At 51.5% G+C, this 25898-nt stretch overlaps 1 protein-coding gene across 5 annotated transcripts in view; it reads right to left on the reverse strand.

Annotated features, from left to right (window-relative positions):
* Nucleotides 1–1670: 1670 nt before the first annotated feature.
* EGFR (epidermal growth factor receptor) overlaps nucleotides 1671–25898 on the reverse strand; it is a 191218-nt gene continuing 166990 nt past the window's right edge. For 2 of the 5 annotated variants that reach the window (XM_032643817.1, XM_032643819.1), the window contains exons 21-28: nucleotides 17661–17816; nucleotides 16767–16842; nucleotides 13596–13742; nucleotides 12221–12318; nucleotides 10588–10755; nucleotides 10160–10207; nucleotides 9373–9478; nucleotides 1969–8713 (exon numbers count right to left, since the gene is read on the reverse strand). In XM_032643817.1, coding sequence (XP_032499708.1) covers nucleotides 8352–8713; nucleotides 9373–9478; nucleotides 10160–10207; nucleotides 10588–10755; nucleotides 12221–12318; nucleotides 13596–13742; nucleotides 16767–16842; nucleotides 17661–17816 — 1161 coding nt within the window. In that variant the 3' untranslated portion in view covers nucleotides 1969–8351. Of the gene's footprint in view, nucleotides 8714–9372; nucleotides 9479–10159; nucleotides 10208–10587; nucleotides 10756–12220; nucleotides 12319–13595; nucleotides 13743–16766; nucleotides 16843–17660; nucleotides 17817–25898 lie in introns of all 5 variants that reach the window. The other 3 variants (XM_032643822.1, XM_032643820.1, XM_032643818.1) reach the window with 3 other exon arrangements.

Here is a 25898-nt window from a genome sequence, read left to right on the forward strand (position 1 = left end):
TGGGGGGGCGGGTAGGAGGTAGGCAGAGCCCCCCTGCAGCCTGCCCTCTGTCTTCATGCTCAGGTGCTGGTCCCCTAGGGATTCCTTGCCCAAGCGGCCCGGCTGACAGCACCTTATGGTGCAGACCACCTGGAGAGGTGGGGGGCCACCTGCTGTGCGTGGGGCTGAGCCACAGGTGAGACAGAGTGGTTGACGCACGGCTCCCATCTGTCCTGCTCTGCGACCTGCACGCATGATGTGCCTTGACGGGACAGCTCTGTGCTTGGGCTCATCGGGGTTGACTTTCAGGAATGGAGTAAAAGATGTATTTTTGTTTTCTTTAGAACCTAGTATCCAGCTTTTCTAGCTCAGTGTCCAGGGCAGGAGGAAGAGGCTGCAGGCAGAACCCGTGACGGGACCTCAGCGTGGACCTGGCCGTCCTTGCACTGTTGAGTCTCCCACGGCGCCATGCCTGCCTGGTGGGCCGGAGGGCGAGGCTCCTTCAAGGTTCACATTTACAAACTACAAATGGATGCCCTCAGGCTCTTTATTATATTTTGTTTACTGTGTTTTTGAGGCCAGGGCAAAAATTAGATGTGATCTTACGGCTTTTCTACCCAAGTTTTTAAATGTCCTTTCCCGGGTGTGAAGGAAGGAACTGGATGGCCTGGAGGACGAGCCCAGGATATGACACAACCTGGAGAACTGGCTCAGGAGGACTTGCCCACGCCCTGAACAAGCGGAAAACCCAGGGAAGAACCGTCTCATCGTTTTCAAACCCTCCTATTCTTGGGAAAGCTTTTCTCTCTCCAGAGAGCTGTGATGACTTTGCCTTTGTGATTCCAAAGGCAGAATCCCTTCAAGCTGAAACCCCATGTGCTCTGCGCTTCAGCTAGGGTTCCGGGGGCGGGGGCGGGGGAGAGCGGGCTGCTGCTGCGTTTGCCCTGAGGTGGGGATGGAAGCCACGACCTTCCCTTGGGGGTGACATTTCAGGCTCCAGGCAGCCGGGGCCCCAGCACTGTCCCTGTCTGCCTCCCCCTTCTCTCCGTGAGGGTTCAGCCCTGATGGAAGGCTGTGAGCTCTAAGAGGCCCAGGGCACCGAGCACACTAGGGGCTGGGGGCTCGGGAGGCCGGGAGGCCAGGGAGGCCTGGGGGTCCCACAGCGACCCGGAGAGGTCCCTGGATCCGCTTATGCTTCCGGAACCTGGTTATCCTGAAGTCCTGCTGCCACCTGAATGACAGACCCCCCCTCAGCCTGTGCTGCACGCAGGTGATAAACGATCTTCGGGATGCACCACACCAAACAAAGCTGCGCCTCCCCTGGAAGTGATGGGCGTCTACGCGGCCAGCATCAGGGAGGTTGTGACACAGGGGGAGCCTGGGCGGTGGCCTCGGGAGGGTGGCACGGCTCCGGGTGACTGCGCCCCCTGCCTGGGCACTCCCTCCCACCACCCCGCTGCCCCTTACGGCCAGTTCAGATGACCGACCCCCTGCGGTTCCCTGAGCCGCTCAAGGATTTAATCTCAACACATTATCTTCCCTCAGCGCTGCTGGTTTCCTCCACGGGCGAGTGAGGAAATGGCTCAGGGCGGGCAGGCAGGTCTTCCCCATGGGACGGGGGGGTGATGGGGAGAGAGGTGGAGCAGCTGGGCCCGACGCCCGAGCACAGGGTTGTGGTTTGTGAACGTCTCTGACTTTCAGTGTTTATTACGGAGCAGAACCGCAACAACAAACTTCTGGGGTCCCGAGGAAACACAGCCTTGCTACAGACTCATCTCTTCCGCAAGGAGGCCTCTCTCTTGGAGGAGATCTGGGAAGGGGAGATCTTGGGAGGTGTGCCCTGCACGACACGGCATTGAGACGGCTCCACTCGCTGAAGCGTATCAGGCCCTACGGTGTAGACGGCGGGAGCGGGAAGCCTGGGGAGCAGAGGGCATACGGTAACTCTCCATAATTTCTCGTCGGTTTTGCAGTTGTTGAAACTCAAACTGCTCTAAAAATAAAGTTTATTAGTGAACGTTAAAAAGTTGTCAGGAAAGAGCATCTACAGTAGGTCAGATATGATTAATAACTAATATCAACACTGCATTAACAGGAATGCAATATTATTTTTTATAAGGTAAGTATAAGTAACAATGAATAGTATACATCTAATTTTTTAATACTCCATATACAATCAACATGTTTTGATCAACAGTGTAAACCATATAAAAGAAAATCTTGCTTTCCATTTGTACAAATATTACTTTCATCATAGCAAAACTTTACAATGTTAAAACGTACCATATAGAGAGGCTATAAAAAGTATTGCTTGTTTCAAAACGAAGTTATTGGCGTCTAATCAGTTACATCATCACCTCTAATATCAGTCACCAGATCCATAGCATGTCTTTGTTTCCAAGAGTTTATATTATACAGCAAGATTACTCTGTAGCCAAATTAAGTCAAAAGGGTTTCTTTTTTTAAAAAAATAAATAAGTAAACGCACCTAAAAATGTGTAGTTTTATCTACCAGGTGCTAGGGTGGGGATTTTTAGTACTTCTGCTGGCAATTCAGATAGGAATGTATAATCTCGGAGGGCATATTGTGCTTGTGGAAGAGAAAATAGTACTAATTGCTTCAGTTTTTATCCCAGATGTAATATATAAAAAAAATATAAGACGTGTTTCTTAAAGCAAGCATCCTCTCGTTGGCTCTGGTTTTTACAGACGCCATCCACCTACTCATGCGATCTCCTTGCCGGCTCCCTCTGTGGCTAACTGCTTCCCTTCTCCCTGGGCAATAAAGGATGCACAGCGGCTCCAGGCAGGGCAGCCAGCTGGTTGCACAAGCAGCAAGGATGCTCACGATCAGTCCACTTTCAATGGAAGACATGGAAAAAAGGGGTCTGTTCTGTATTTCCTTTTGGCCCTCTCCCCTCTAGTGCTTGGGCACGTGCCCTGGACCCTCCCCGTCCAACCAGGCCCAGGTTCCTGACGCTCAGCGAGTGATGCTGGGTTTTTTAAAAAATTAATTAATTTAATTAATTTATTTTTGGCTGTGTTGGGTCTTCGTTGCTGCGCACAGGCTTTCTCTAGTTGTGGCGAGCAGGGGCTACTCTTCGTTGTGGTGCAGAGGTTTCTCGTTGCGGTGGCTTCTCTTGTTGCCCAGCAGGAGGCTGTAGGCTCACAGGCTCAGTAGTCGTGGCTCGTGGGCTCTAGAGCGCAGGCTCAGTAGTTGTGGCGCACGGGCTTAGGTGCTCCGCAGTATGTGGGATCTTCCCAGACCAGGGCTATGAACCCATGCCCCCTGCATTGGCAGGTGGATTCTTAACCACTGCACCACCAGGGAAGTCCGATGCTGGGGTGTTTGTGCTTGGGACTTCTCTCAATCCTCAGGTGTCTACAACTGCAGAATCTGCCTGCACGTCCACACACCTGTGGCTAATCCCTAGGCAGGTGGTTCACAGCCTTGGCTGAACATCAGAATGATTTTAGGAGTTTTACAAAGTCTGAATCCTGGGTTTTGCTGGCCTGAGGCACGGCTGGGCCTCAAGATTTTCAAGAGCTCCCCCTTCGATTTCACTGTGCAGCCGGCGTTGAGAACCCCATCCCTAGCGTGCGGGAACGGCTTAGTTTGGAAGACCGTTGGTGGCATTCGTCAAACATGCTAAACATTATTAGGGCTCTGCTGGTATCTCTAGTCTATATTGTAATTGCATATCAATTGTAAATACAAAAATAAAATACTTTGCATCAAAGTCAGATTGGGATAGAGAAACCAACGAAGTGCTCCGCTCTTGTTTTTCTCACATTTACAGGGTCCCGTTGGCAGACGGGTGGAGTACGGCATGCAGCTGAAGTTGTGTATTAGTTGTGACAGTGATTCTTTCCCACTGATTTGCCCCAGAGTCAAATGAACCTGCTTCAGACCAAGAAACTAAATGTGCTTTCCACCTTTTTCTCACTTTATAGATATGAAAAAGAGTCTCCTCTTCATCAGGACAACGACCTAGCCTAGCTCTGCAGTGATGTGCCTTTTTATGAGAGAGAAGAGAATTTCCTCTTGTTTCAGTCAAACCCCTTTAAACACAAATTTCCGTTTCAAATTTTGATTCTCTTGCAGTCTTTCTAAAGTAACGTATTTCTTTTAGTAGAAAAGTGAGTTTTCCTATAAATATACCTTACGAAGTTCAGTGCTGAAAAAGTTACAAAAATAGGCTAACATTTAAAAATCTTGTTGGAATGTGTCTTTAATAGTAAAAACTCTGTGCTCCTGACGCAGCCGGTGTGATTGGTGAGAGAGGTAGGGGTTTCTATTCACGAAGGTTTTACAGCCCCAGCAAAGAAAAAACACAGATCATGATGTTGTAATAACGTGCTCGTCATCAGGAAAGAAATGCAGAGTAGATGTTAAGGGCAAGTTCAACAGCTGTCGCTTTGGGTGAGCAGCTCATTCCCTGCAGCAGGAGATGGATTTTTCTAATACTTCTTAGGAAATGAAACTGTCCAGGGCTTTCTCAAGGCTCAGATTTGGGTATCTGCCACTTTCAGGATCAGTTAGCTGCTGGTGACAAGGACTCAGAGGCTTCTGGAATGGCCACCAGTGGCTGAGTCTCCAGGCACACCAGGGACTGTGGGCTCGTTCTGGCCCTGCCTCGGGAATCTCTTCCACACACACAGTTTCTCTGATTCTGCCCTGACTTGGGGGCACGGTGTAGACGCCTAGGCTTGTACAAGGGAAGGTGACTTTAGAGATGAGGGTTTCAACTCTGGTTGCCCATTACAATCACATGGGGAGCCCGTAGAATTCCCATTCAGTTGGTCCTTTTGAGCTCACAGGGGGTCCTGGTGGGCAGCAAGGGTGAGAACCGTGTCACGGAAACCGAGCAGCCGCATCCTACACGCTGAGCGCGCCACGAGCGGGAGGCCGCCGGCCCAAGGCGGAGTCTCCCCTGCAGAGCCTTTCCCTAACACGGCTGCTTCCCAAACGCTGGTGCTCATTAGAGTTACCTGGGGGAGCTCTGAAAATCCCTGGGCCCAGGCTGCCCTGAGACAAATTCAGACCCTTTTTGGTTGGGACCCAGCAGACTCCCAAGGGCAGCCAGCCTGAGAACCACGACCTTTGTGCTTCTGCCATTCATGGTTCATGTCTGTCTGCAGTGGGGGCGGCGGAGGACCAAAGCTCAAAATTAAGAACTTTCAACAAATACCTAAGCCTTAGTGTCAGCTGGAATGCAACCTGCTGGCTCCACCACTGTGCTCCTAGCTGTAGAATCAGTGACAACTTGGACCAGAGCAAACCTAGAGTTTGGAAGGTTCATCTCTGTCTTCCTGAGGTGACAGAACAATTTTTCATAGAGTGTGACAACAGGGACTCCTTAAAGATGATGTGAGAAGATGTGTGTAAGGCCCACTGGACAGCTGACCCTGGAATGACTCAGGCTGGGGCGCTGACCCTTCTGAGCAGTGGACCCGCCAGTAACTTTGGTAAGTCGGCGCTCTGGAGCCTCCGGTTCTTTATCTGAGGATTCAGCCAACTGGGGCTCGTGTAGAACTGTCATGTTCACTAGTGAAAAAAATCCACGCCTAAGGGGACCCGCACCCATGTTGTTCAAGGGTCAGCTGTAAATGTTAGCCTCCGACTCTTACTTCCCCCTGACCTGTGTCCAAAGGCCTGGTCTGGAGCTGAGCCGTGGGGAAGGGTTCCAGGGATGGCTGGGGAGGAAACAGAAGACAGGCTCTCTGTGGGACCTCGGGGCCTCGTGTCAACTAGGAGGAACCAAAGGGGTGAGCGTTAAGCCCTGAGGTCTGGCCAGTCAGAGCCACGACGTGGGAATCCTGGAGCCCTGGGAGCCCCCCTCCTGACCTCCCAGGGACCCCCGGACTGGACTCAGGCTCTCTTGGGCTCTGAAGCATCTACAGGCCCCCCTGCACCTCCTTGGACAGACGTAGTGAGACCATTCTAGGAAACACAATCTTTAAGAGAATTTGGCAACTACATTTTATCCAGGAAAACTGAAATACAAAGAAGAAAAAAGCTGAATAGTTCTCGCTGTTTTATTATGTTAAAGTATTTCAAATTACAAAAATACTAGGGTTTTACTGCTACAGTTGGACCAGCACCCTGTGGTCCTCCCTCACCATCTGTTTCCTGACAAGTAAGTGACAGCAGAATGTGAATGGTTCTGTTTCTCAGGGCTGGATAGATAGTGGGCTAAAGTATTTATGTTCTGAGGTGAATAAATAATGAAAGTGGTTTACTGACAAGGACATAAAATTTCAGATTCTTAAGAGGTGTTGTTTAATCTTCCCTCAAATCATTTTCAAATCCCCCGTGGGGACGGACCCGAAGGGCCCTCGGGGAATGTAACTCCCAGGCCGGAAGGGGCAGTGGGCCTGTAGACCGGCTGCACGAGTGGTTCCTGCAGCAAATGCTTCCGTGGTTGAGGCTCCCTCTGCTGGGAATGCACTTTCCATTTTCCAGTGGCTGACGCCCTGGGGGGGTCTTTTAACCCAACTCCACCACGGCTCCTCCAGGACCCGGTCCCCCTTACTCCCTGCTTTGTGCTGTCACAGTGCTGGGCTGACATGTCACGTCTGGCATGTGTCATGTCGTTTTAAGGCTGGCGTTTGTGAGTCAGTTTTCTTCGCTAAATTGTGAATTTCGTGGACTCACGGATTATGTTTTGTTTGTTTATCTTCAGTACCTGTGCCAGGCTGGTAAGGTGTTCAAGGGTGTTTGGAACACGATGTGATGAATTGAATATAGTTTATATTTCCACTGAGACAAGATAAAATACTTCGGGAACAAAACTGGGGCCCTGATCCATCTGAGTCAATAAATAAAAGCTAAAGGAAAATCGTGGATGTGGGATGTGGGATGGGCTGCTGAAAATATTGTCTGAAACACTTCTTCCTGGCTGAGGTGGATGTTGACTAAGAGTGTTTATAACACTGTCTACCAAGAAGGGTGTTAACAGTCAGGGTGCGGGGACACAGGTGAGAAAATGCTGGCGTCCTAAGCAGCAGGTCCTCCAATCACAGGGAGTTATTTTAAGGGGAAATTGTTTTCTTCTTCTCACATGCCTATAGATGCTACGAAGGCAGTATCATCCAAGTCAAATTTCATATTTACCGCTTGAATTCCACACGACACAAACCGCTGTCTCTATTCTAAAGCGTGTCAGCGGTGGTGAGGGCGAGACATTTCCGCAGAGCTGCCCCAGAGCCTGGACCCTTCAGCTTATCAAGGGAAGGAGGAGCTTCGGGGCCGCTTGCCAGTGAGGGGCAAAGTACCCTTGGAGGAAAAAAGCCTGGAAGTGAAATAAAAAGAAAACTACCTTCCGTGAGTAGCTTGAACAAATTTTTTTTTTTTTTTTTTGGTCCGGGGGAGCTAAAAGTTGTAAGAGCAGCTTCGTTTTTGCAGTCTCCCGATACATGCCTGTCCCCCGACCCCCAAAGGACTTGATGTATTTCCTCTGAGACTCAAATCTGGGGGATTGGTCCCTTTTTGCACTGTCATTCCATCTCAATTAAAGGCAACTGGTCTGAATGCTGACGAATGAAATATGAACTGATCTTGGTTAGCGTCCCCTCCTGCTGACAGGGAAAGCATACTGAATTTCACCACAGTGGAATGGAAAAGAAACAAATCTGATACTTGTAATTAGAAAGCACTGGTCGACCAATGGAGAGTTAAGTACCATGGAGACATTCATATGAAAGTAAGTCTGAGGAAGAATTCTACCCCCTCTGTTTCTTCCTTGCCCAGGAAGAGTTCCAAGTGGCTTATCCTCTTGCACCTGCCGTGATTTGATACAGTACCAGTCGGGCCTGCTTAGGATCCAGAGGACTGGTTCGTTATTCAACTGTCTTGCAGTGGAAGAGTCTCCAAGCGGAGCCAATGGAATCAAGTGTTAGCTGGAATACTGACCCTTGCTTCTTGGTCACAGGTGGGCCTGGGTCTACTCAGTGCCACAGGTGCTACGAGCAAGACTGACCCTCATTGGACAAGCCCATTGAGAGCAAAATCAATGACGAAACCCCAGAGGTCCCCAAGCAGTAAAACTCCTTAAACGTATTTAGTGTTTTTCAAATATACCTCATTGAAAGGTGAACTTCTGCCCAAATGGACAACATTCTTTCTGGATGCCTTTTGTGGAAGCCTCACAGTTTGAAGACAAAGGAATGTCCCTGCAGCTCCCCAAAGTGCATCCGAGTCAGGGGCACTTGTTGGCTGAAAGATGGGCTGATCACGGCAGATGTGGCCAAACCAGTCCGTGGGTCCAAGAGTTAATGTGAGTATGGCTGACGGGACTGAGTAGCTGCCGTGGCTTGGTCCTGGGGAATGAAGGGGCTGGAATTTTTAGGGCTGAGGCCGTCCTCCGTGGTCAGGCCCCGGTAAGGTCGCTGCCCGCTGGTGCTACCCTTAGGTATTCTGCATTTTCAGCGGCAGAACCCTTAAAGATGCCATTTGACTTGGCTTCCTTGGGAAAGAAGGCCTGCTGGTAGTCAGGGTTGTCCAGGCTAATTTGGTGACCGCCCTTCTGTGCCCAGAGGGCAGGGCCGTCGAGCGCACCGTTGGTGCAGGCGGGAAGGGTGGTGTTGAGATACTCAGGGCTGTCCACGGCATTGCTGTGGGAATTCTGGTAGTGAGGGTCTCTGCCTGGAGCCGGGTTTAGAGGCTGATTGTGATAGACGGGGTTCTGGACAGAGCCCGCGGGCCTTTTGGGAATAGACTGGTTTACGTATTCTGAAATTGAAAAGAAATCAGACGTAATCAGCAAAGCATCGTCCTGAGCAGGATTCCACGGCTCATTCTGAAGCCGTGAACGTTCTTCAATGAGGCAACGGGTGACAGACGCAGGGAAGCCTGGGGAGACGACTCTCTGGCTAAAATAAATTGTGTGTTTTCTGTCCTTCTCAAAGCAACGGGCACGTTTATCTTTTGCCAATTTAAAGTCCTCAGAGGACAGCCTCCCTTGAGGGTGTGTGTGTGTGTGTGTGTGTGTGTGTGTGTGTGTGTGTGTGTGTGTCTGGGGATAAAGCTTAGATTAGGGAAATACATGTTTCACAGGCCAAGAATGGAGCCAGGAGAGAGAACAGAGATCAGATGTGTCACACACACACACCCACACATGCTCACACACTCACACACGTATATCTCTGCTGTCTGCTTCAAATTCTAGAAAACGTGCAGATTCATTCTATAGACAACCTGGACATGCCTTGAGCCCCTCAGAGACCCGTGCGCACGCCTAGTGGTTTCTGTCGATCGGCCTCTTCCTCCATCCATCGTGTCTGCACGCGTGCCACGGGCCCCACCTCTGGACCAGCTCGAAAGCAGCAGCTGGCCGGGGCACTGGGGAGGCGGGCTCAGGGGCATGGCTGCTTCCAGAGCGAGGCACTCACCGGGCGCTGGAAGGAAGGCGTCATCTATGCTGTCCTCGGTCAAGGTGCCAGTGGGGTCTGAGCTGTACCGCTGCAAGAAGCTATCTTCCTGGAGGGGATAGCTCTGCTGGGGAGGAGATGAGGCAAGGTTACTCCAGCCAGTGCCGCTCACTTCGGCGGGGGTGTCAGGATCACCTGACAGCCCGTTCACCTGCAGGTACTGACTCAGCAGGTCTAGGGGAGGACCCGCACCACCCACAGGCGGCCCACAGACCCCAGGGCAAGTGGCACGGCCCTGGCCAGGGCCGTCCAGCAGGGCTTTCTGCAACGACAGACATGTTCCGTAATCTGTGCGCGTCCACGTGGTAGCTACTAACCACGTGTGTGGGGAACTGAATTTTAAATTGTAACTTAAGCGGCCACATGTGGCTGGTGGCTGCTACACTGGTGAGTGTGGGTCTAATCAAGGCTTCACACACCAAGCAACAGCATCACCTGCAAGGTGGGCTCACATACAGACGGCCGGGCCCCTCCCCGCAGATCCTGAGTCAGCAGGTGCGGGGTGCTGGCCCGACCGTTCTCATCTCTAACGACGCCAGGTCCGTGACCTGCACGACGCGCTGTCCTTCACCTCTATTTTCAATAGCATTTTGATAAGTGATAGCTAATTGCTGGCCTTAGGGTAGGGATCAAACAACACAGGAAGGAAAATCCCAGCTTTCTGAGTTAGGGTGGGCATTTCTTACGTCTAATAGAGCCATGGTACAGAGCTGTTATCTAATTCTGCTTTACAGGAGTTGATACCTACCCCGTTTCTATCACCGCAAGCCACAGTGGGCGTGTTGCTGGTGGAGCTCTGAAAAAGAATCACAGCTGTTTACGGTGCATGTGGACGCTCACCCATCCCCACTGAGAGCAGGACGGGGTGGGGGGGGGCCTCCGGGAGTGGGCACGGTTAAAGGGGCTTGATTTCGTCTTGACTCATTAGCTTTAGAAAAACTAGATTTAGTTCTGATTTAACGCTGTTCCTTAGTGGACCGGAAAAGGGTATGATCCAGTTGTTGCAATGCAGTAAGATAATACACTGGATTGCTTCGTTCTGATTTTGCCTTTACCGTCTGGTTAACGTCTACTTCTTCGTCTCTGTGTGAGTTCCACAAGACGGGTATCACTTTTTGCTAAAACTCAACCTGTTCAAACCAGGAGGCAGAGCTTGAACAAGAGTGACTTTGGTACCAGAGAACTGAGGAGGGGCGTCCGGGAGCTGGCGGGGCTGTGGAAGAAGCCCTGCTGGGGGATCAGGTACTCGTCCGCATCCACAACATCTTGCATGTCCTCTTCGTCCATCAGGGCGCGGTAGAAGTTGGAGTCCGTGGGGCTTGGCAAATGCATCCTCTCGTCCCCCTGGCACAGAGATTGTGAGACCATTAGAAAGGTCCAGAGAGCCGCTGTTCCACCCACTGGCTGTCGAGGCGGGTCTGCTGTCAGCAGGTGCTTGTGTGTTTGCCAATTTAGTCCTAATACACTCGTCCCCCCCTCCCCCTGCCCGGGTCTGTGAAGTACAGCTCCTCCTTCCATGTCCCCAGACCTGGAACTAAGACACTGAAAATTCCCTGATGTCTCAAAGTCCTCAAAGGAAATGCGGACAGCTCAGGAGGAAAAAGGAAGGGCCAAAGCCGCAGCATTCACTGAGTGCTGTGCTGTGTACAATGAGAAATACACATCTGGTCGTCTTCCCTGCTCCTGGCACAGAGCTCCTAAACCCCTGGAATTCCCTATGTGTCTCTTCCGTTAACCAGGAGACTTCTGGAAGCACCTAAAGATGGGGGCTGGTGGCCAGTGGAGACAACCACGTGATCACACGGTCGGAACTTTCAGTCTCGCCCCTAACCTCCAGGGAGCGCAGGGGGACTAGGGGTCGAATCTACTGCCAACGACCAGTGATTTAATCAGGCCTATGTAATGAAGCCTCCATAAAAACCCGGAAGGACAGGGTTCAGAGCTTCGGGGTGGTGAACCGCTGGAGATCTGGGGGGAGTGGTGCACCCAGACAGCACGGAAACTGTGCCCTTCTCCCATGCCTTGCCCCGTGCATCTCTTCTGTCTGGCTGTTCCTGAGTTATACCCTTCTATAGTAAACCAGTGATCCAGTAAGTAAAAAGATTTTCGGAGTTCTGAAAGCCACTCTAGCAAATTAATGGAACCCGAGGAGGGGATTGTGGGAACCTTCTGCCAGATGGTCAGATGCCCAGGTGACAACCTGGACTTGGGACGGGCATCTGAACTGGAGGCAGGGGAAGCGGCCCTGGAGGACTGTGGGATCTGACGCTGTCTCCAGGTGGACGGTGTCAGATCGAGCTGAACTGAAGGACACCAGCTGGTGCTGGAGAATTGCTTGCCTGGTGGTGTGGGGTGCCTCCCCTCCAACACGCACACCCTGCGATTGCTGAGCAGAACCTTTAGGCGTTTGGCAAAGTGTTTTGCATGTATTATTTCACTGACTCTTTAAAGCAGCTCTGCGAGCTTAGTTTTGTTAACCTAACGTTTTAAGTACAGAGTCAGGGATCTGAAGCCAGGTTTGCCCGACACCAAAGCCCTGGTCCTCCAGGAGAGCAACATAAGGCTTTGGCTAAGGGGACCGTGATATGAGCCGAGTGTGAGGGGCTCACAGGGGTGGCAGATGGAGCTGGGGGCCCCACGGCACACTCCACTTAGTCCACAGCTTGGGCTGCGCTTGTTCTAATGCACTGAGGATTAATGGTGTGACCTGCGAGACGGGGGGGCTGTGTCGGCACCGGACGGAGCACAGTGACATTTGATGCATATTAGATGGATTTTCCCAGTGGGTGTGCAGACTGGGATCTGGTACCTGGATGACAAGGTAGCGCTGGGGGTCTCGGGCCATTTTGGAGAATTCAATGATCAACTCACGGAACTTTGGGCGACTATCTGCATCAATCATCCAGCCTGGGGAAGGAAGGAGGAAAGTCAGTGCAATTAGAACCCTGAAAGAAGTGATAAAGATGGCATCGCTGAAAGAAAGCACTTACGGTGAGATTCTTTCAGACAAACAAACGAGGACGAAACCTAATCTTTGTGACAGGTTTTGCAGTCTTGGCAAACCAGCACTGATTACCGTTTCCGTGCACTGCTCGGACTGTAGGGTGCCCTGAGTCCGAGTGTCTCAGTAATGTTCTCCTTTGGCATTTCACCCTCATCCATATTCACTCGGCAGTCTAGTAAGCTGGAAACCGGATTCGGTTTCCAGCTTACTAGAAAAAGTTAGGGACTTTCTTAAGAACCTCGGCGTTTGGGAATTCCACACCCTGGTGCTTTCACTGTATCACACACTGAAGCAATCACATGTGCACGTGACAGGGATGCTTCAGTGCCTTCCATGGTGGGGATACTTCTGTCAACCGTGCCAGTGCATTTGAGTACACGATGATCCAAGTCTAGATTAAACATGCTGGAGGAACAGCTATCGACTGGAAATCCTCCTGATTCCTGAGGGTTATTTATTTTCTATCAGCAGGATGTCAAGCTATTCTGGGCCAGACTGCTATGTGACCTTACACAAATCATGTAACCTCTCTGGATCCCAGCTTCCGCAACCTAAAGCAAGGACGTTAAAAATGATTAACTCTGTGGTCTAAAGTTCAGAAAGGCTTAATATTTACATGAACTCGATCACATTCCCTGTGCTGCCTTCAGTATAAATGCTCATCATACATGTAATGTTACCCGCAGAGCCTACTGAATCTGTGACTCTGACGGTGCGGTGGTGTCACAGTCAAGCTACACATTCTTACTTGGATTAAAATGTTTACTTGCTACCACTGCAGAAGGCCTCACATAAATCCACTATCTGAAAAGGTTTACGTCAAAGCAGAAATGCCGATTCTATTAACCTCTTGTGGTTACTCATTGTTAGGCATTTAAAAACAGTCTCTCTGGTAACAGGCTTCAAAAAGTGGGGCAGCTTTTTCACTGAGCAACTCAAGAGAGAAGAATATTTTGGTGCAATGGCTTATGGAGGACTTGGATTTTACTTGTTTGCTTGTGAACATGGGCAAACGTCAGCTCACAGCGCTCAGTGCGTCAGGTAAGTGCTTCCGGAAGTGTCTGAGGGGGTGTTTACAGATGTGCCTGCCTATGGACTGTGACAGCATGTCTTCAGGGCGTCGAAGGCCTGGTGCACTTGGCTCAGGGCAGCCCAGGGCCAGGTGCAGCCGGCCACTCACACTTGACCATGATCATGTAGACATCGATGGTGCAGATGGGTGGCTGAGGCAGGCGTTCTCCCTTCTCCAGGACGGTTGAGATCTCACTCGCGGGGATCCCGTCGTAAGGCTTGGACCCAAAGGTCATCAACTCCCAAACGGTGACTCCTAAGAGGAAGAAGCGTTGCTGTGTGAGTCAATAATAATCACTGCACCTTGTCTTTAGTCATCATTGTTGACATACTGTTTCTAAGGTTTAAAAACCCATGTCTGTGGCCTTGGGCAATTTGCCTGATGCTAGAAGTCTCAGTTCAGCTCCCTGTAAAGGGGGGTGATGACAGCGTCTGCCTCATAGGACAGTTGTGAGGACCAAACAAGATAACACAACTGCAATGTTCAGACGATCCCAGGCAAATAGTAAGCGGCCAATAAATAGTAAACTTTAGTAATAACAGCAAAGGGAATACCACCACTCTGAAACATATGGATTATGGTCTGCGGAGCTGGAGTTCCACACCCAGACATCATCGGCCCCAGGTGACTAACCAGCAAGGTTATCAACTGTGTTTTTAAAGAATAAAAAAATTGGAAGAAAACCCCCCCCCCCGTGTTCCTTTTGATAAATATAAAAACCCCATACTTTTAATTTCAACATCAATCAATCGTCATGATTAAAAAAGTCAAAGCAGGAGTAATTTTAGAATTGGTGTTTTTTTAAGACTGTTCCGAAGTTCTGATGGTCCTTCCATCTCCGTGCCTCCCTTGATGGAATTCTCTGCTCCAGAAACACACAAATGCCGTGGGGAGTATGTCCCCACCTGGACAGCAAGGTGCCACTAGCGATGAGTGCAGTGGGCCTGAGCCTGGGTTCCCAGACCACACAGGGAGGGACCAGACACAGGAACCCGGGGCCTTCCTGGTCTCCAACTAGTCTAACCACCCCTTTTCTTGAGATTGGCTTCTAAATGCGTATCACCACGGATCTGCATAGATTTTTCAGAGGTCATGCCAAAACCGAATGACCTGAATCAACACACAAAATGCAAGGCTGAAGAATGAAGGAAAGCAGTGGTCCAGGGACAAGAAAATAGATTCTTCTGTCCTGCCCACCACGGAATCAATATGGACTTGATGAAAGAAAGAAAATCTCATGTCCAGATCTTTAAAGTCGATTGGTCCTTCTCTAAGTAGGTGCAGACATTGCGTTTAAACACACACAATGAATTCCTGCGGGAAGGCAGCTTTTCAGGTTTCGGAACAAACGGTGAAAGAGGGCGGTGTGTGTACCCGGTTGTGGGGTATGAGTGGGGCTGGAAGGTGCTATGAATTCTCTCTCTTTTCAACTCCTAAGCGGAACACGTAGGTCCCTAACTGACTAAACTATTTTGCCTCGACTGGAGCCTAGACAGTGGAGTAACAGGATATGTTTTTAGCCTAAAAACTCAGGTTCATGTTGTAACAGGTCTGGTGTACTGCCAGGACAGCAGATTAGAATCACTGACAACATGATTTCCACTGAGACGAAAGACACAGCGCCCCCGTGGTGATGCTGACTTTCTGATGTCGGTTGTAATCATTCACAGGGATTAAGTCACTGAGTCGGAGAGTTTTCATTTACTGGACAAACGTGGCCCAAGTGCGGGCTGCGAGTGGACACACAGGGCCAGGGGAGAGCGCAGCCGGTAGGCTGGGAAAGGCAGACCACTTCTGATCCCAACTGATCACGGTTAGGGGCTCAGGTTTTATCTGGAACATATGTGGAACACCAAAGAAAGATGTTAAGCAGAGAAGCGAACGTCTAATGTAGTTTAAAAATACATTTTCCTGCTGTTTGGAGAATAGATGAGTGGGTGTAAAACAAGCCCAGAGAAGACCCAGGAGGAGCCCCTCCTTGGTGTCACTGGGGGTGGGGGGGGTGGCTTGGGCTGTGACAATGACAATGACAGCTCTGGGCAGGACCACAAATGGGAAAGCGGCATTTCTTCCCATCCCCCTGGGGGAGTAGACATTTCTTGAACATGACTGAAAGTAAGGCATCAGAATAGCTTTATTTCCTTATCTAGTTCATCGTGAGCAGCTCAGCTCACAGGTATAAATGAAAATTCACTTATTCATTCACAAAGATCTCCGTCTTTGTAAAGCTTACATTATAGCAGAAAAGACAAAGACCCATGCAATTTTTAAAAATGCATTCGGAATATCAGGAAGTTAATAATGCTATGAAAGAAATGCTAAATGGACAATCTCCTGAACGATTTTGTTTTTGTAATAATGGCTAAATTCCTCTTGGAGATTCCTTTCACTATTGCTCTCCCCAAATACACGTTTCCATGGAGGTGGGTGACCCCTTCACCTCTGCTGCGTTCATAGCTGGGATAGGCTGCTGACGCATACGTAGTTCAATGCAGATCAGGTGTTTTGCAACCTTTGGGCTGATTCTGGGTGACAGGGAGGACTGCCTGCAGGAACAGAGGTGGAAGCAGCCCAGCACGGCAGCCAGTGGAAATGCCTTCCTGAAAGGCAAGGCCCCTGCGGACTCAGGAAATGCTCTGTACAGAGGACGAGGCGAGAGCGTGAAAGGTGTGTCTGAAGACAGGGAAGCCCGTCAGAGGACGGAGCACAGGGCTGCGTGGGCTTTGAAGGAAGAAGAATCAGACCCCGACGAGACGGCCTTCACGAGAGCTGGAAACAGTAACTATTTCCCTTTCCTCACAGTTCCCCACAAACACACCCTCACAGTGCATCTCCTGAAGCCATTCTCTCTGATACACAAAGATGACCACTCACTATATGAAACCAACACCACCGCGAGTCAGTCCATCATAAAACCACATTTCTCTACCGGGAAACTCTTCCCCATGAAACCTGATTTGTCATCTCCCTTTGGTTCACTTCAGATTCAGGGCAAGAGGTCACCTTTAGTTTGATTTGGGGCTACAGGCGTCTCCTAGGTTCAAGTTCCTTCCCTCCCGTTACCCGCTCTCCTGACAAGCTCACTGTTCTCTCCAGTGACACTTGGTATGGGAGTTAGACTCAGTTTCCTTTTTCACGTTTTCTAGTACAACAGACAGACAGCGGTGATTACGTGACCGTTAAGTCACTGTCCTGGACGGCAGAGCACACAACGCACGTGAACAACACAAGCCGGTGCGGCCTCAGCCCTGATTCACCAGCCTCGGGACTTCGACTCACCGTAGCTCCAGACGTCACTCTGGTGGGTATAAATTCGGTGTAAAATTGATTCCAAAGCCATCCACTTGATAGGCACCTTGGGATGATAGAGAAAAGTAAGAAGACAACAGTTAGCTCCCCTCTGCTGAAAAAAAGTAAATCACACCGGAATAAATTACAAGCAACACAGGTGATGAAGCCGGGCCACCCCCCGCCCAACCCAGGCCCAGTGCACCTTCCCAGCCGGTAGGGAGAGGCTTTAGTCTGGTAGAGAACAGGGCCTCTGTTAGGCCCAGAGCTGAGGCCCTTTGGTCCGTGGGCTGTTCTGCCGAGCTGGGTGCACGTGCTGGCACCCGGGGGCCCTGGCTGTGCCCTGTGTCTGCGGCTGTTTGCAGGGCTAGCTGCTTGGAGCCGTGCGGGCCACAGTGAGAGCGAAGACGGGAGCAGCTGAGCCAGGGCGTTCTGGAGGGCCTATCAGGACACCCGCACCCCTCGCTGCTGGGACATCCCCCTGAAGAAGCCCCGGGCCCGTCCGAGAGGAAGAAGCCAATGCGGCCGCGGCCAGCGCCCCTCGGGAGCTGCTGGAACAACACGGGGCCCTTTCCGTGTCGCTCTCCCAGCTGTTCTTCTGAACGGGCTTTACCCAGGACACCTACCCTTGGCTAACGGTCACCTAGCGATGGAGCTGAGCTCACGTGTACCGCCTCTGGCCTCTGGGTGTGTCAGAAACCTCTTTACGCACCTTCCCAGCAGGTCCTGCTCCGCGGGCAGCTCTGGCTGCAGGGCCAGAAGAGCCTGGCTTGACCCAGGTGCTGGTGGCAGCTGTGAGCTCACCCAGCAGGCCCCGAGGATGGCCCCCACACGGGTCAGCCTGCTGGCAGGGCAGTGCTCGCCCTTTACAGGCCCGCTCCTTACCTTGCCCCCCTCCGCGTGGTATTCTTTCTCCTCGGCGCCGAGCAGTTTGGCCAGGCCGAAATCCGTGATCTTGATGTGCTGTGGCGTCTTCACCAGCACATTCCTGGCCGCCAGGTCTCGGTGCACCAGGCGCCGGTCTTCCAGGTAGTTCATGCCCTGCAACACAGGGCGGCGCGGTGAGGGGCGGGGGCTTAGCAGGCTCCCCTGGAGGGCGCGGCGGGGATCAGACAGAGGGCGGGCGCCCCAGCGCAGGGTGCAGCGTCACGTACGCGACAGCCTCCGAGCCGGAGCCTGTCTGCGGACGGACTGCCCTCCACGGACACAGTGACTCACACACCTGGTCACATCAGTGACCAGAGTCTACCTGCTCCACGGACGAAAAGGGGAAGAGATGAAGACATAACTAGCTGCTGACTTACTACCTTATCTCCATCCAGTTACTCAAGTTTCAAACTCAGCTGAACAAATAGAAGAGGCCAGTGACACAGCAGGAGCCCCGCCGTCGGGCCGTGACCTGGTTACACGCTGCTCGCTGCTTGGGACGGCCAACCCCACCTGCCCGGCCTCGCCTTCCCTGTGCCAGCCCGTCTGGGGCGCCACCTTCCCAGGACCCAGGGCTCTCATCACGCTTTCCTGGACCATCGTACATGATTCACTACCAGTGAAGGTTTTGGTCCTGTTTTATTTTCTCTTTTTGAAATTGAAATCACATGGATATTGAATTTGCTTTTATGGATACAAGGTGCCACTCCCTACCCCCTCCCTGGCTGCCTCCATAACTGCTGTAATCAGAATCAAGGCTGGAAGAGAAAGAAAGAATACTTGAGAAGTACCCAGCACAGTGCCCGACACATAGTGAATTCTCGGATGTACAGTCAGCCCTTGGTACCCGTGAGACTGGTTCTGGGACCCCCTCTCCCTGCCACCCCCCCTAACCAAAATCCGTAGATATTCAAGTCCCTTACAAAAAATGGAGCAAGTGTTTGTTACCTACACACATCCTCTTGCATACATGAAATCACCACTAGATTACTTATAACACCCCATACGATGTACATATTTGTAAACGTGTAAATGCTACATAAACAGTTGCTTGCACCCAGCCAATTCAACTTTTGTTTTTTGGAGCTTTCTGGAATTTTCTTCCCACATATTTTCGATCCACAGTTGGCTGACTCTGCAGATGCAGGACCGCGGCTACGAAGGGCTAACTGTGTGACCCTTCACCTCTAGCCCTTGTCCACAGCCTCCGTGGTGTCTCTGTCACCTGCCCCTTCTCCCCTGACAGGCGGGCTCACTTCCTGCCCCTGTTCATGGCTTGAAGCCTGCCCAGCTGAGCCAAGCTTCCCTTGGACCCCCGCAAGCCCTAACCCGTTGACATGAGCTTGGCAGCCCTCGCCCCTGTGCAGGGCCAGACGGGCAGGCAGGAGAAGCCAAGCCGGAGGGTCAAGCTCTGCACACGGCCTGTGTGGCTGGAACCACGTCCTCTCCTACTTGCTCACAAAGGCGCCTCTCCTCTCCCCAGCCAGGGAGGTGGACCACATTTCCAGCCTCCTTTACAGCCGACACTCATGAACTCTCCTCCAGTGAAGGGCAGGCACCACAGAAATGCTTACCGAAGGGCACAAAATGGAAATGAATGGGCAAAACCAACTCTGCATTACTCTCGAGCCTTTTGCACGTAGCTCTCTTCATTTTAGTGCAAATGTAGGGAATACCTCTGTAGATAAGGAGAGATCCCAAATTTTCTGGCAAATTCATTGCTTCCTTTTGCGTAGATATTAGGTAAAAATTACTAATTAACTTGTCACATCAAACTGAAGTTTCCAAATTTTCTTTCTAGAGTTAAAACTAGCCATCACAGGAAAGCAGGATCTTATAAAGACACTACCCAGGAATTAGTCTTTGAGGGCTATTTTTGAAGCTTTTAATGTTTTTCTTTGCTTGGGGGAAAAAAAAAAGATTCCCATGTGTGTACTGTATTATCTAGAACGCTCCTGAGTGTTTAAGATGCTGTTTGATTTAAAGGGTTCCTTTCTAAGATGTCTCAGGTGTCGGGAAATAAGGTTAATGGGCTCACGTCTATTCAAGAGGAGGTGGGCAGGTGCTTCCCTGGAATAGCACTTCCAGGTTAGGAATCATTCCTTCGGGATGGAGCGTGGAGAGGAAGACAGAAGCAGGGCTTCCTAGCAGAGGAGGACTTCCTACTCCCTGGCACCTCCCCCGCTTCACGGGGCTCCTTTCGGCAGCATCCGTCTCCCCTGTGGTTCACTAAGCCCACAGGAGGACTTCAGAGGGCATTTCCAGCTACATTTAACTATCATCGTGAACTTTCTTTCTGCCTCTAACAGAGGATCTGGTGCACTGGATACATTTTTTACAAAAGCTCGCTTAAGATGACGGAAGGAAGGGATGAATGAATGATAATAGCGGCTGACAGTTCCGAGCCAGGCACTTCAAACACACCTGCGAAGATGCCTCTCCTGGTGCTGGGAGGTCTCGTACCCACACAACAGCCTCGACAGCTGCCCCAGGGCCCCAGAGCTCTGAGGCCACCACTGGGACCGTGCCCTTAATTTCCTGCTGGGGCCTCCAAGTGAGACTTGTCTGCAGACCCAGAGATTGCTTCCGACGGATGCCACACCCCAGCATCTTGGCCCTATGCCGCCAAGCTGAGCGTGCCCAAGGGCAGGTGGATGGGAATCTTAACAAAGGAACTAGCTCCACCCCAGCCCCTCCCTCGCCCCCCCCCACCCCCCTCAGATTTTTAAAGGAGCAGAGCAACTGCAATACACTGCAACGTATTTTCGTAACACCAGCCTTCAGAGAAGGCTTGGGAAAGGGCAGGAAAGAGCAGTACGTGTCTGGAGCACACAGCTAGAGGGATTTAAATCAGACATAATTTTGGGACAAGATTAGACTCATTTGAACTTAGATAAAACTATTCCTTGGTCTCTGTCCCACATAATATGGCGGTTTGAAAGGCCATCTCAGTTATAACTCTAGGCCTAGCAGAGTTATAGTTTAACCAGCACCAAAGATAAGAGCCCTGACATCGCTCGTAAACTCTCAGAATCCAAACAGAGAACCACAGGAAGCAATACCATCAGTGTCAGCCTCATGGGGCCTCTTGGAAGCGCATCCTCTCCGAGATCCTCACTTTAACTTAATGGAACGTATTTATTTTGCTAGTTAACACAGGACAGCCAGGATGGATGCTGCAATCCTGAGGTTAAAAGGGGATCTGAAGAGCCCCCCTGGGACCCGAATGCACAGGAGACACAGGATAAGACTTTCCTCGCACAACACCCGGGGAAGGAGAGAGGCCTGGGCTGGGTGTGACACATACCGACCGTATTCCCAGGCCCTGCGGCATCCTGCAACTCTTAGGAGGCGCCCAGAGCGCGAGGCAGGAATGCGCTGCATTTCTAGTGTATTTTTTCACCACCATGTGGGGAAGTGGTGGGTAGTGGGGGCGGACACTGACTTGGTGACTACGGAGGTGGCAGGATAGGAAGCGGAGGGGTAGGCAGAAGGTTCTGGCAGAGTAAAGCAAAGCACGGCGTCCACACCACCGAACCCCTGCCCTCAGAAGAGGCAGGGAAGTGTCCGAATCTCCTATTCCAGGCCCCAACCTCCTGCTGTGCAGGGACAGGAGGCCTGCTAGGCTCACCAGCCTGTGGGCTCCACTCTGACCCGTGACATCAAGTGCTGGGGAAAAGCACAGACTTGGGAGCAAGGAGCCCTGGGGTGGAATCTCGATTTTGCTACTTCCCAGCTTGAGACCTGGGCAAGTTACTTCAACACCCCTTGCCTCGCTCTCCCCCATATGTACAACGGGCTACTCAGAGGATTAAATGAGTTAATCCTCATGGAGCACTTAGGACGGGGCCCGGAGAGTCCTCCCTCGGTGCTGTGATGGCCATCATTTCCTCCTAAATGCCAAATCCATCCTCTCTTCTCCACCCCTTCTGCTGCCACGTCCTGCTACACTTTCCAACAAAGTCTGATCACGAATAACTTCCCGCGTGGCGCCCTTTGCTTTCGTGATGAAGCGGCGCTTGCAGGTTCCTGCGGGGTCTCCCCTCCCCTCCGGCCTGCCCCTCAGCTCCCGGCAGCCCTCAGTGTCTCCTGGCCACCTCTCACTGCCGCCTCAGATGGTCCCCAGGACAGGGACGGCTCTCACTTGTGTCCACAGCACCAGAACCACGTCCAGGCTCCCGAGGGTGCAGGGCGGCCGCCTCACCACTGCCGTCCCCGCATCTGGCGCTTGGCTGGCCGACTGAGCCCACTGGGCCGTGCCCATGCGACGCGTAGAGCAGCCTCTGGGAGTCTGGTCCCTCGGCTCTCCTGCTCTGACCCACTCATCTCCTGCTGCACTGTTACCTCTGTGTGGATCTGTTTTCCTCACCTGTTTGCAAGTTTGGGGAGATAGGAAATTTTGTCTTCTTTAAATACGTATTTCACATGATACCTGACACTGACAGATCAATGCTCAAGAAATCACCAAGTGAAATGACCAGAAGTCGATGAATGTGCTTTAAGAGTACAACAGCTTTTGGCTTTATAGTGACGTACTGTAAAGCGATCATTTAGGTTAAGTTCAACCGTAATCTTGTGGAACGACGTGAGAAGAAATGAAAAAATAATTCAGATAAGCAGAATATGTGGTAACCGGATCTGCTGTGTGGCTCTGCCCCTGTCTGCGGTCTTGCTGCCCAGGGTTTTACGCAGGTACCTGCTCTGCGGCTGAATCAGCTCTTAGGAAGCGTCTTCCTCTCTAGCCGCTGGAGGCCGGAGGCTGAATCACCACCCACAGGCTGCACAGTTAGTCAGCAGGGTGGGGGCTGCCTGGAACCTCACCTTTCACCTTCAGGAGTCCTGATCTGGAGCACAGGAAAGCCAGGCGATGGGGGAGCAGACATGGGCGTGAAGGCCAGAGCCACCTGGGCCCAGACAGGAGGCCGTGCACAGGACGGTCAGCGTCTCCCCCCTGCCCCCGAAGGCTGCCAGACAACGGCCCCTCTCTCTTCCAGCATGATTTTCATTCTCTCCCACCCCTGCTCATCTCTCACGACCAGGCTATAATTTGTCGATGTGGGTGTCATGACACGGCACCTAGACCCAGACATGAGTGGCCAGCACGCTCTGCTACGTCATCGGCAGGACCACCTTCCTCTCCTCACCTGGATGCGTCTTCTCTTCGCTGCTCTCGTGCCCCGAAAGCGCCTAGAAATGTGTGAGCAGTGAAAACTCTGGGGCTTTTCCAGATGAATTTAGACCAAACTAAGTATCCCGTCTGCTTGAAAACTGGATCCTTCGAATGGAATGTTTTCTGAAGTTCATCCTTATTAAGTCTCATCTTATAGAACGAACTAGGCGTAGTTCGGTGCTTCTGAGGTTGTGGTCGGTTTCCTTCTGACAGCATCCACCCACCCCTCGACCCCAGCCCCCAGCTACCTTCAAACCTCACCAGGGCCTGGTCAAGTATCTGAAACGTATATCGTCTCTCTAAAAACTCACTTCTGTGAGATCTTAATCCAGGTTAGGTGAAAGACAGCTCTGCAGTCCCAAAGGTTTGTGAAAATGTGAAATTAATCACAGCCTAGAGAGCTGATTTATGCAGGAGTTGGCAGTCATGTGCTCTGCGGTGCTCTAAGAGGAATGAGCCTGGCGCGGCAGCGGTGTTCTCTAAACTGAATTGATGACAGACAGCGTCTTTTGCATGCTAACATTTTACTACATTATTATCCCATCTAATGATTTTGGGATTCACTAGCTGGCTTATGCAGTCAGGAAGAATGCATACGCTTTCCGAAGCACCTAAGTCACTCCCCGTGAGTGAGAGCCCCCCGTACCTTCCCGAGCCAGGAGCTTAGGAAGCGGTGATGAGGGAGCAGGTGACGTCTCCACGGCCTCCTGAGACTTGAGTCTAGAATCCACTCTCACCCTGTGTGGAAGGGCACCTCTGCTTTCCCAACCCCAGCAAGATTCCCCACTAGGCCACCTCTGTTTTTTTTCTCTTGCCCGTGATATAATTTTATTTGCCTCTTAGCAGTTTAGCCAGGACAATAAACCTGCGTAATGGTACCCAGGTCTCCATCAATACTGGAAAACTTCCCAAGAGAGCCTGTGCCTTTGTGAGTCAGGGAGGACGTTTGTAAGTCAATAAATCCCACCTCGAAAACACCACCAAGATTAGTTTCTGGTCAGCCACTAAGTGTTTCTGGGTAGTTTCACTTCTAACTTTTACAGAGAAAACTGTTCAATCCTTAGGTAAACAGTCACTAACCCAAGAGCAAATTTCTCTCTTTACAGCTGAAGAAACCATTACTTTCCTTTCCCTGCAAGGACAGACACTGCATCGCCACAGCTATTCAAGTACAGTGGCTTAGGTTTCTCTTGTGAAATAGGAAGCAGCTCCATCGCAGACAAATCTAACAGCTGCAACGTGAACCGACTCTGGATGAAAGTGAACCTAAACAGAGTTCAACAGGCAGAGCAGTGGATTGAAATAACAAGGTGAAATTCTGAGTACTATTATATAGAGCACTGTCTTGGAAAACTTGCAGGCCCTGGAAAGTCAACTCAGGAACTTTGGAAACTCATGGCTGACCAGGGCCCGGGCACAGCTGAACTCGCCCTGTGGCGGGCACTGCCGTGGTCAGGTGTTTGTTTCTTCCTCGTGCTGGCAGAAGACTGATTTTGGGGGTCAAATAAACTTCCATCTATGCAGACACTTGTGAACAGGCAGATCTGAATGTAGGGTTGCCAAGGAGAGACGGGGAAAAGCTCATGAACGAGAGAGGACCAGAAATAGGAGACGCTGCTCTAGGGAGAGAAAGTCGATATAGAACTAGAATGAGACAATGTTTCAGCTTAGATTTTCGTCACAAATCTAACTTAAATTAGTCAAAATATGGCGAAAAAAACCAGAGAGGTGAGCGTGGGGTGCGTACTGGGGCCCAAGTGGGCACCTCACAGAGGCTACCCAGCACCGTTCTCGCTGCCGGGAGGACAGACGGCAGAGGCCCTTCTGCGGCCACAGAGAGACAACTCGCCTCAGAAAAGCCAGAATTGAGTTGTGAATCTCCCAGAGTCACAAGCCCCGTTCCGTAACGGGCAGAACTTGCCAAGGCTATGCGTCGCATCACGTAAGAAGTCGCTTTTGTGGAGCTGCCAACTGACACAAGATAGTCAGAATATGCTAAATACCAAGGCACCCTCTGGTGAGCTGGGCCTCTTCACCCAGGCAGGTGTGCAGAGCTCTGGACGCCCTGCCTGATCGGGGCCGCAGCAGCCAGGGCCTGGCTCTGATGGAGCTCACCTCCCAGTTTCCAGTTAAACAAGTAAATAAACCAGGTCTTCGCAGGTAGCAAGATGTGTTTTTAAAAAATAAAGCAAGTTAAGCAAGGTAATAGAGGCTGCCTGGGGTGGAGGGGGATAGCTTTGGTGATTCTCCTGCCTTAGCTAATCAGGGAAGAGACTAAGGAAGAATTCCTGGGGACAGGAGTCAGGACACGAGTAAACCTCCAGGAAAAATGCCATATTCAGCGAAAACTACTTGGGGCTAATGAGCTCCTCCCCGACCCCAGCCTCCGTCCTCGGCTGAACAGCGTCCTCCCAGATCTCATGCCTACCCGGCACCCCAGAATGTAACCTTCTTTAGACATAGGGTTTTGCAGATCTAATCGGCCTTGAGATGAAGTCCTCCTGGATTTAGGAATGACTGGTGTCTGCTAAGAGAGAGGGTGATCTGGACTCAGGCCTAGGGCAGGAGGCCACGTGAAGACCGGGCAGAGACGGGAGGGACCTGGAGCCACCAGAGCTGGGGAGGGAGGAAGGATTCTCCCCTAGAGCCTTGGGAGGGGCACGGCCCTTCTGACACCTTGCTTTGGAACTTCTGACCTCCAGGACTATGAGTAAGCTTCTGTTGTGGTAAGCCGCTAAGTTTGTCTTGCTTTTTGGTGGCAGCCCTAGGAAACTAACACAGTCAGACAGAGAAATACCCAGCCTTTTCATGAGACCACAGCACGCGAGGCGCACAGGCTCTACCAGGACCACTGCCTAGCGGCGGCCACGTGACTCCTCTGCTCTGTGACCGGGGTTACGGCCGAGAGCACCACGCGATGGGCGGGCGTCCGAGAGGCGTGCCCACACCGCCGCGTGCCGGAGCCTCCGGGGCTGTGGCTGAGACAGCGACCCCGGCGGGCACTGGAAGAAGAGGGTTGAGGCAGC

Source organism: Phocoena sinus, chromosome 9 (genome assembly GCF_008692025.1).
Source record: "Phocoena sinus isolate mPhoSin1 chromosome 9, mPhoSin1.pri, whole genome shotgun sequence".
Taxonomy (NCBI): Eukaryota; Metazoa; Chordata; class Mammalia; order Artiodactyla; family Phocoenidae; genus Phocoena; species Phocoena sinus.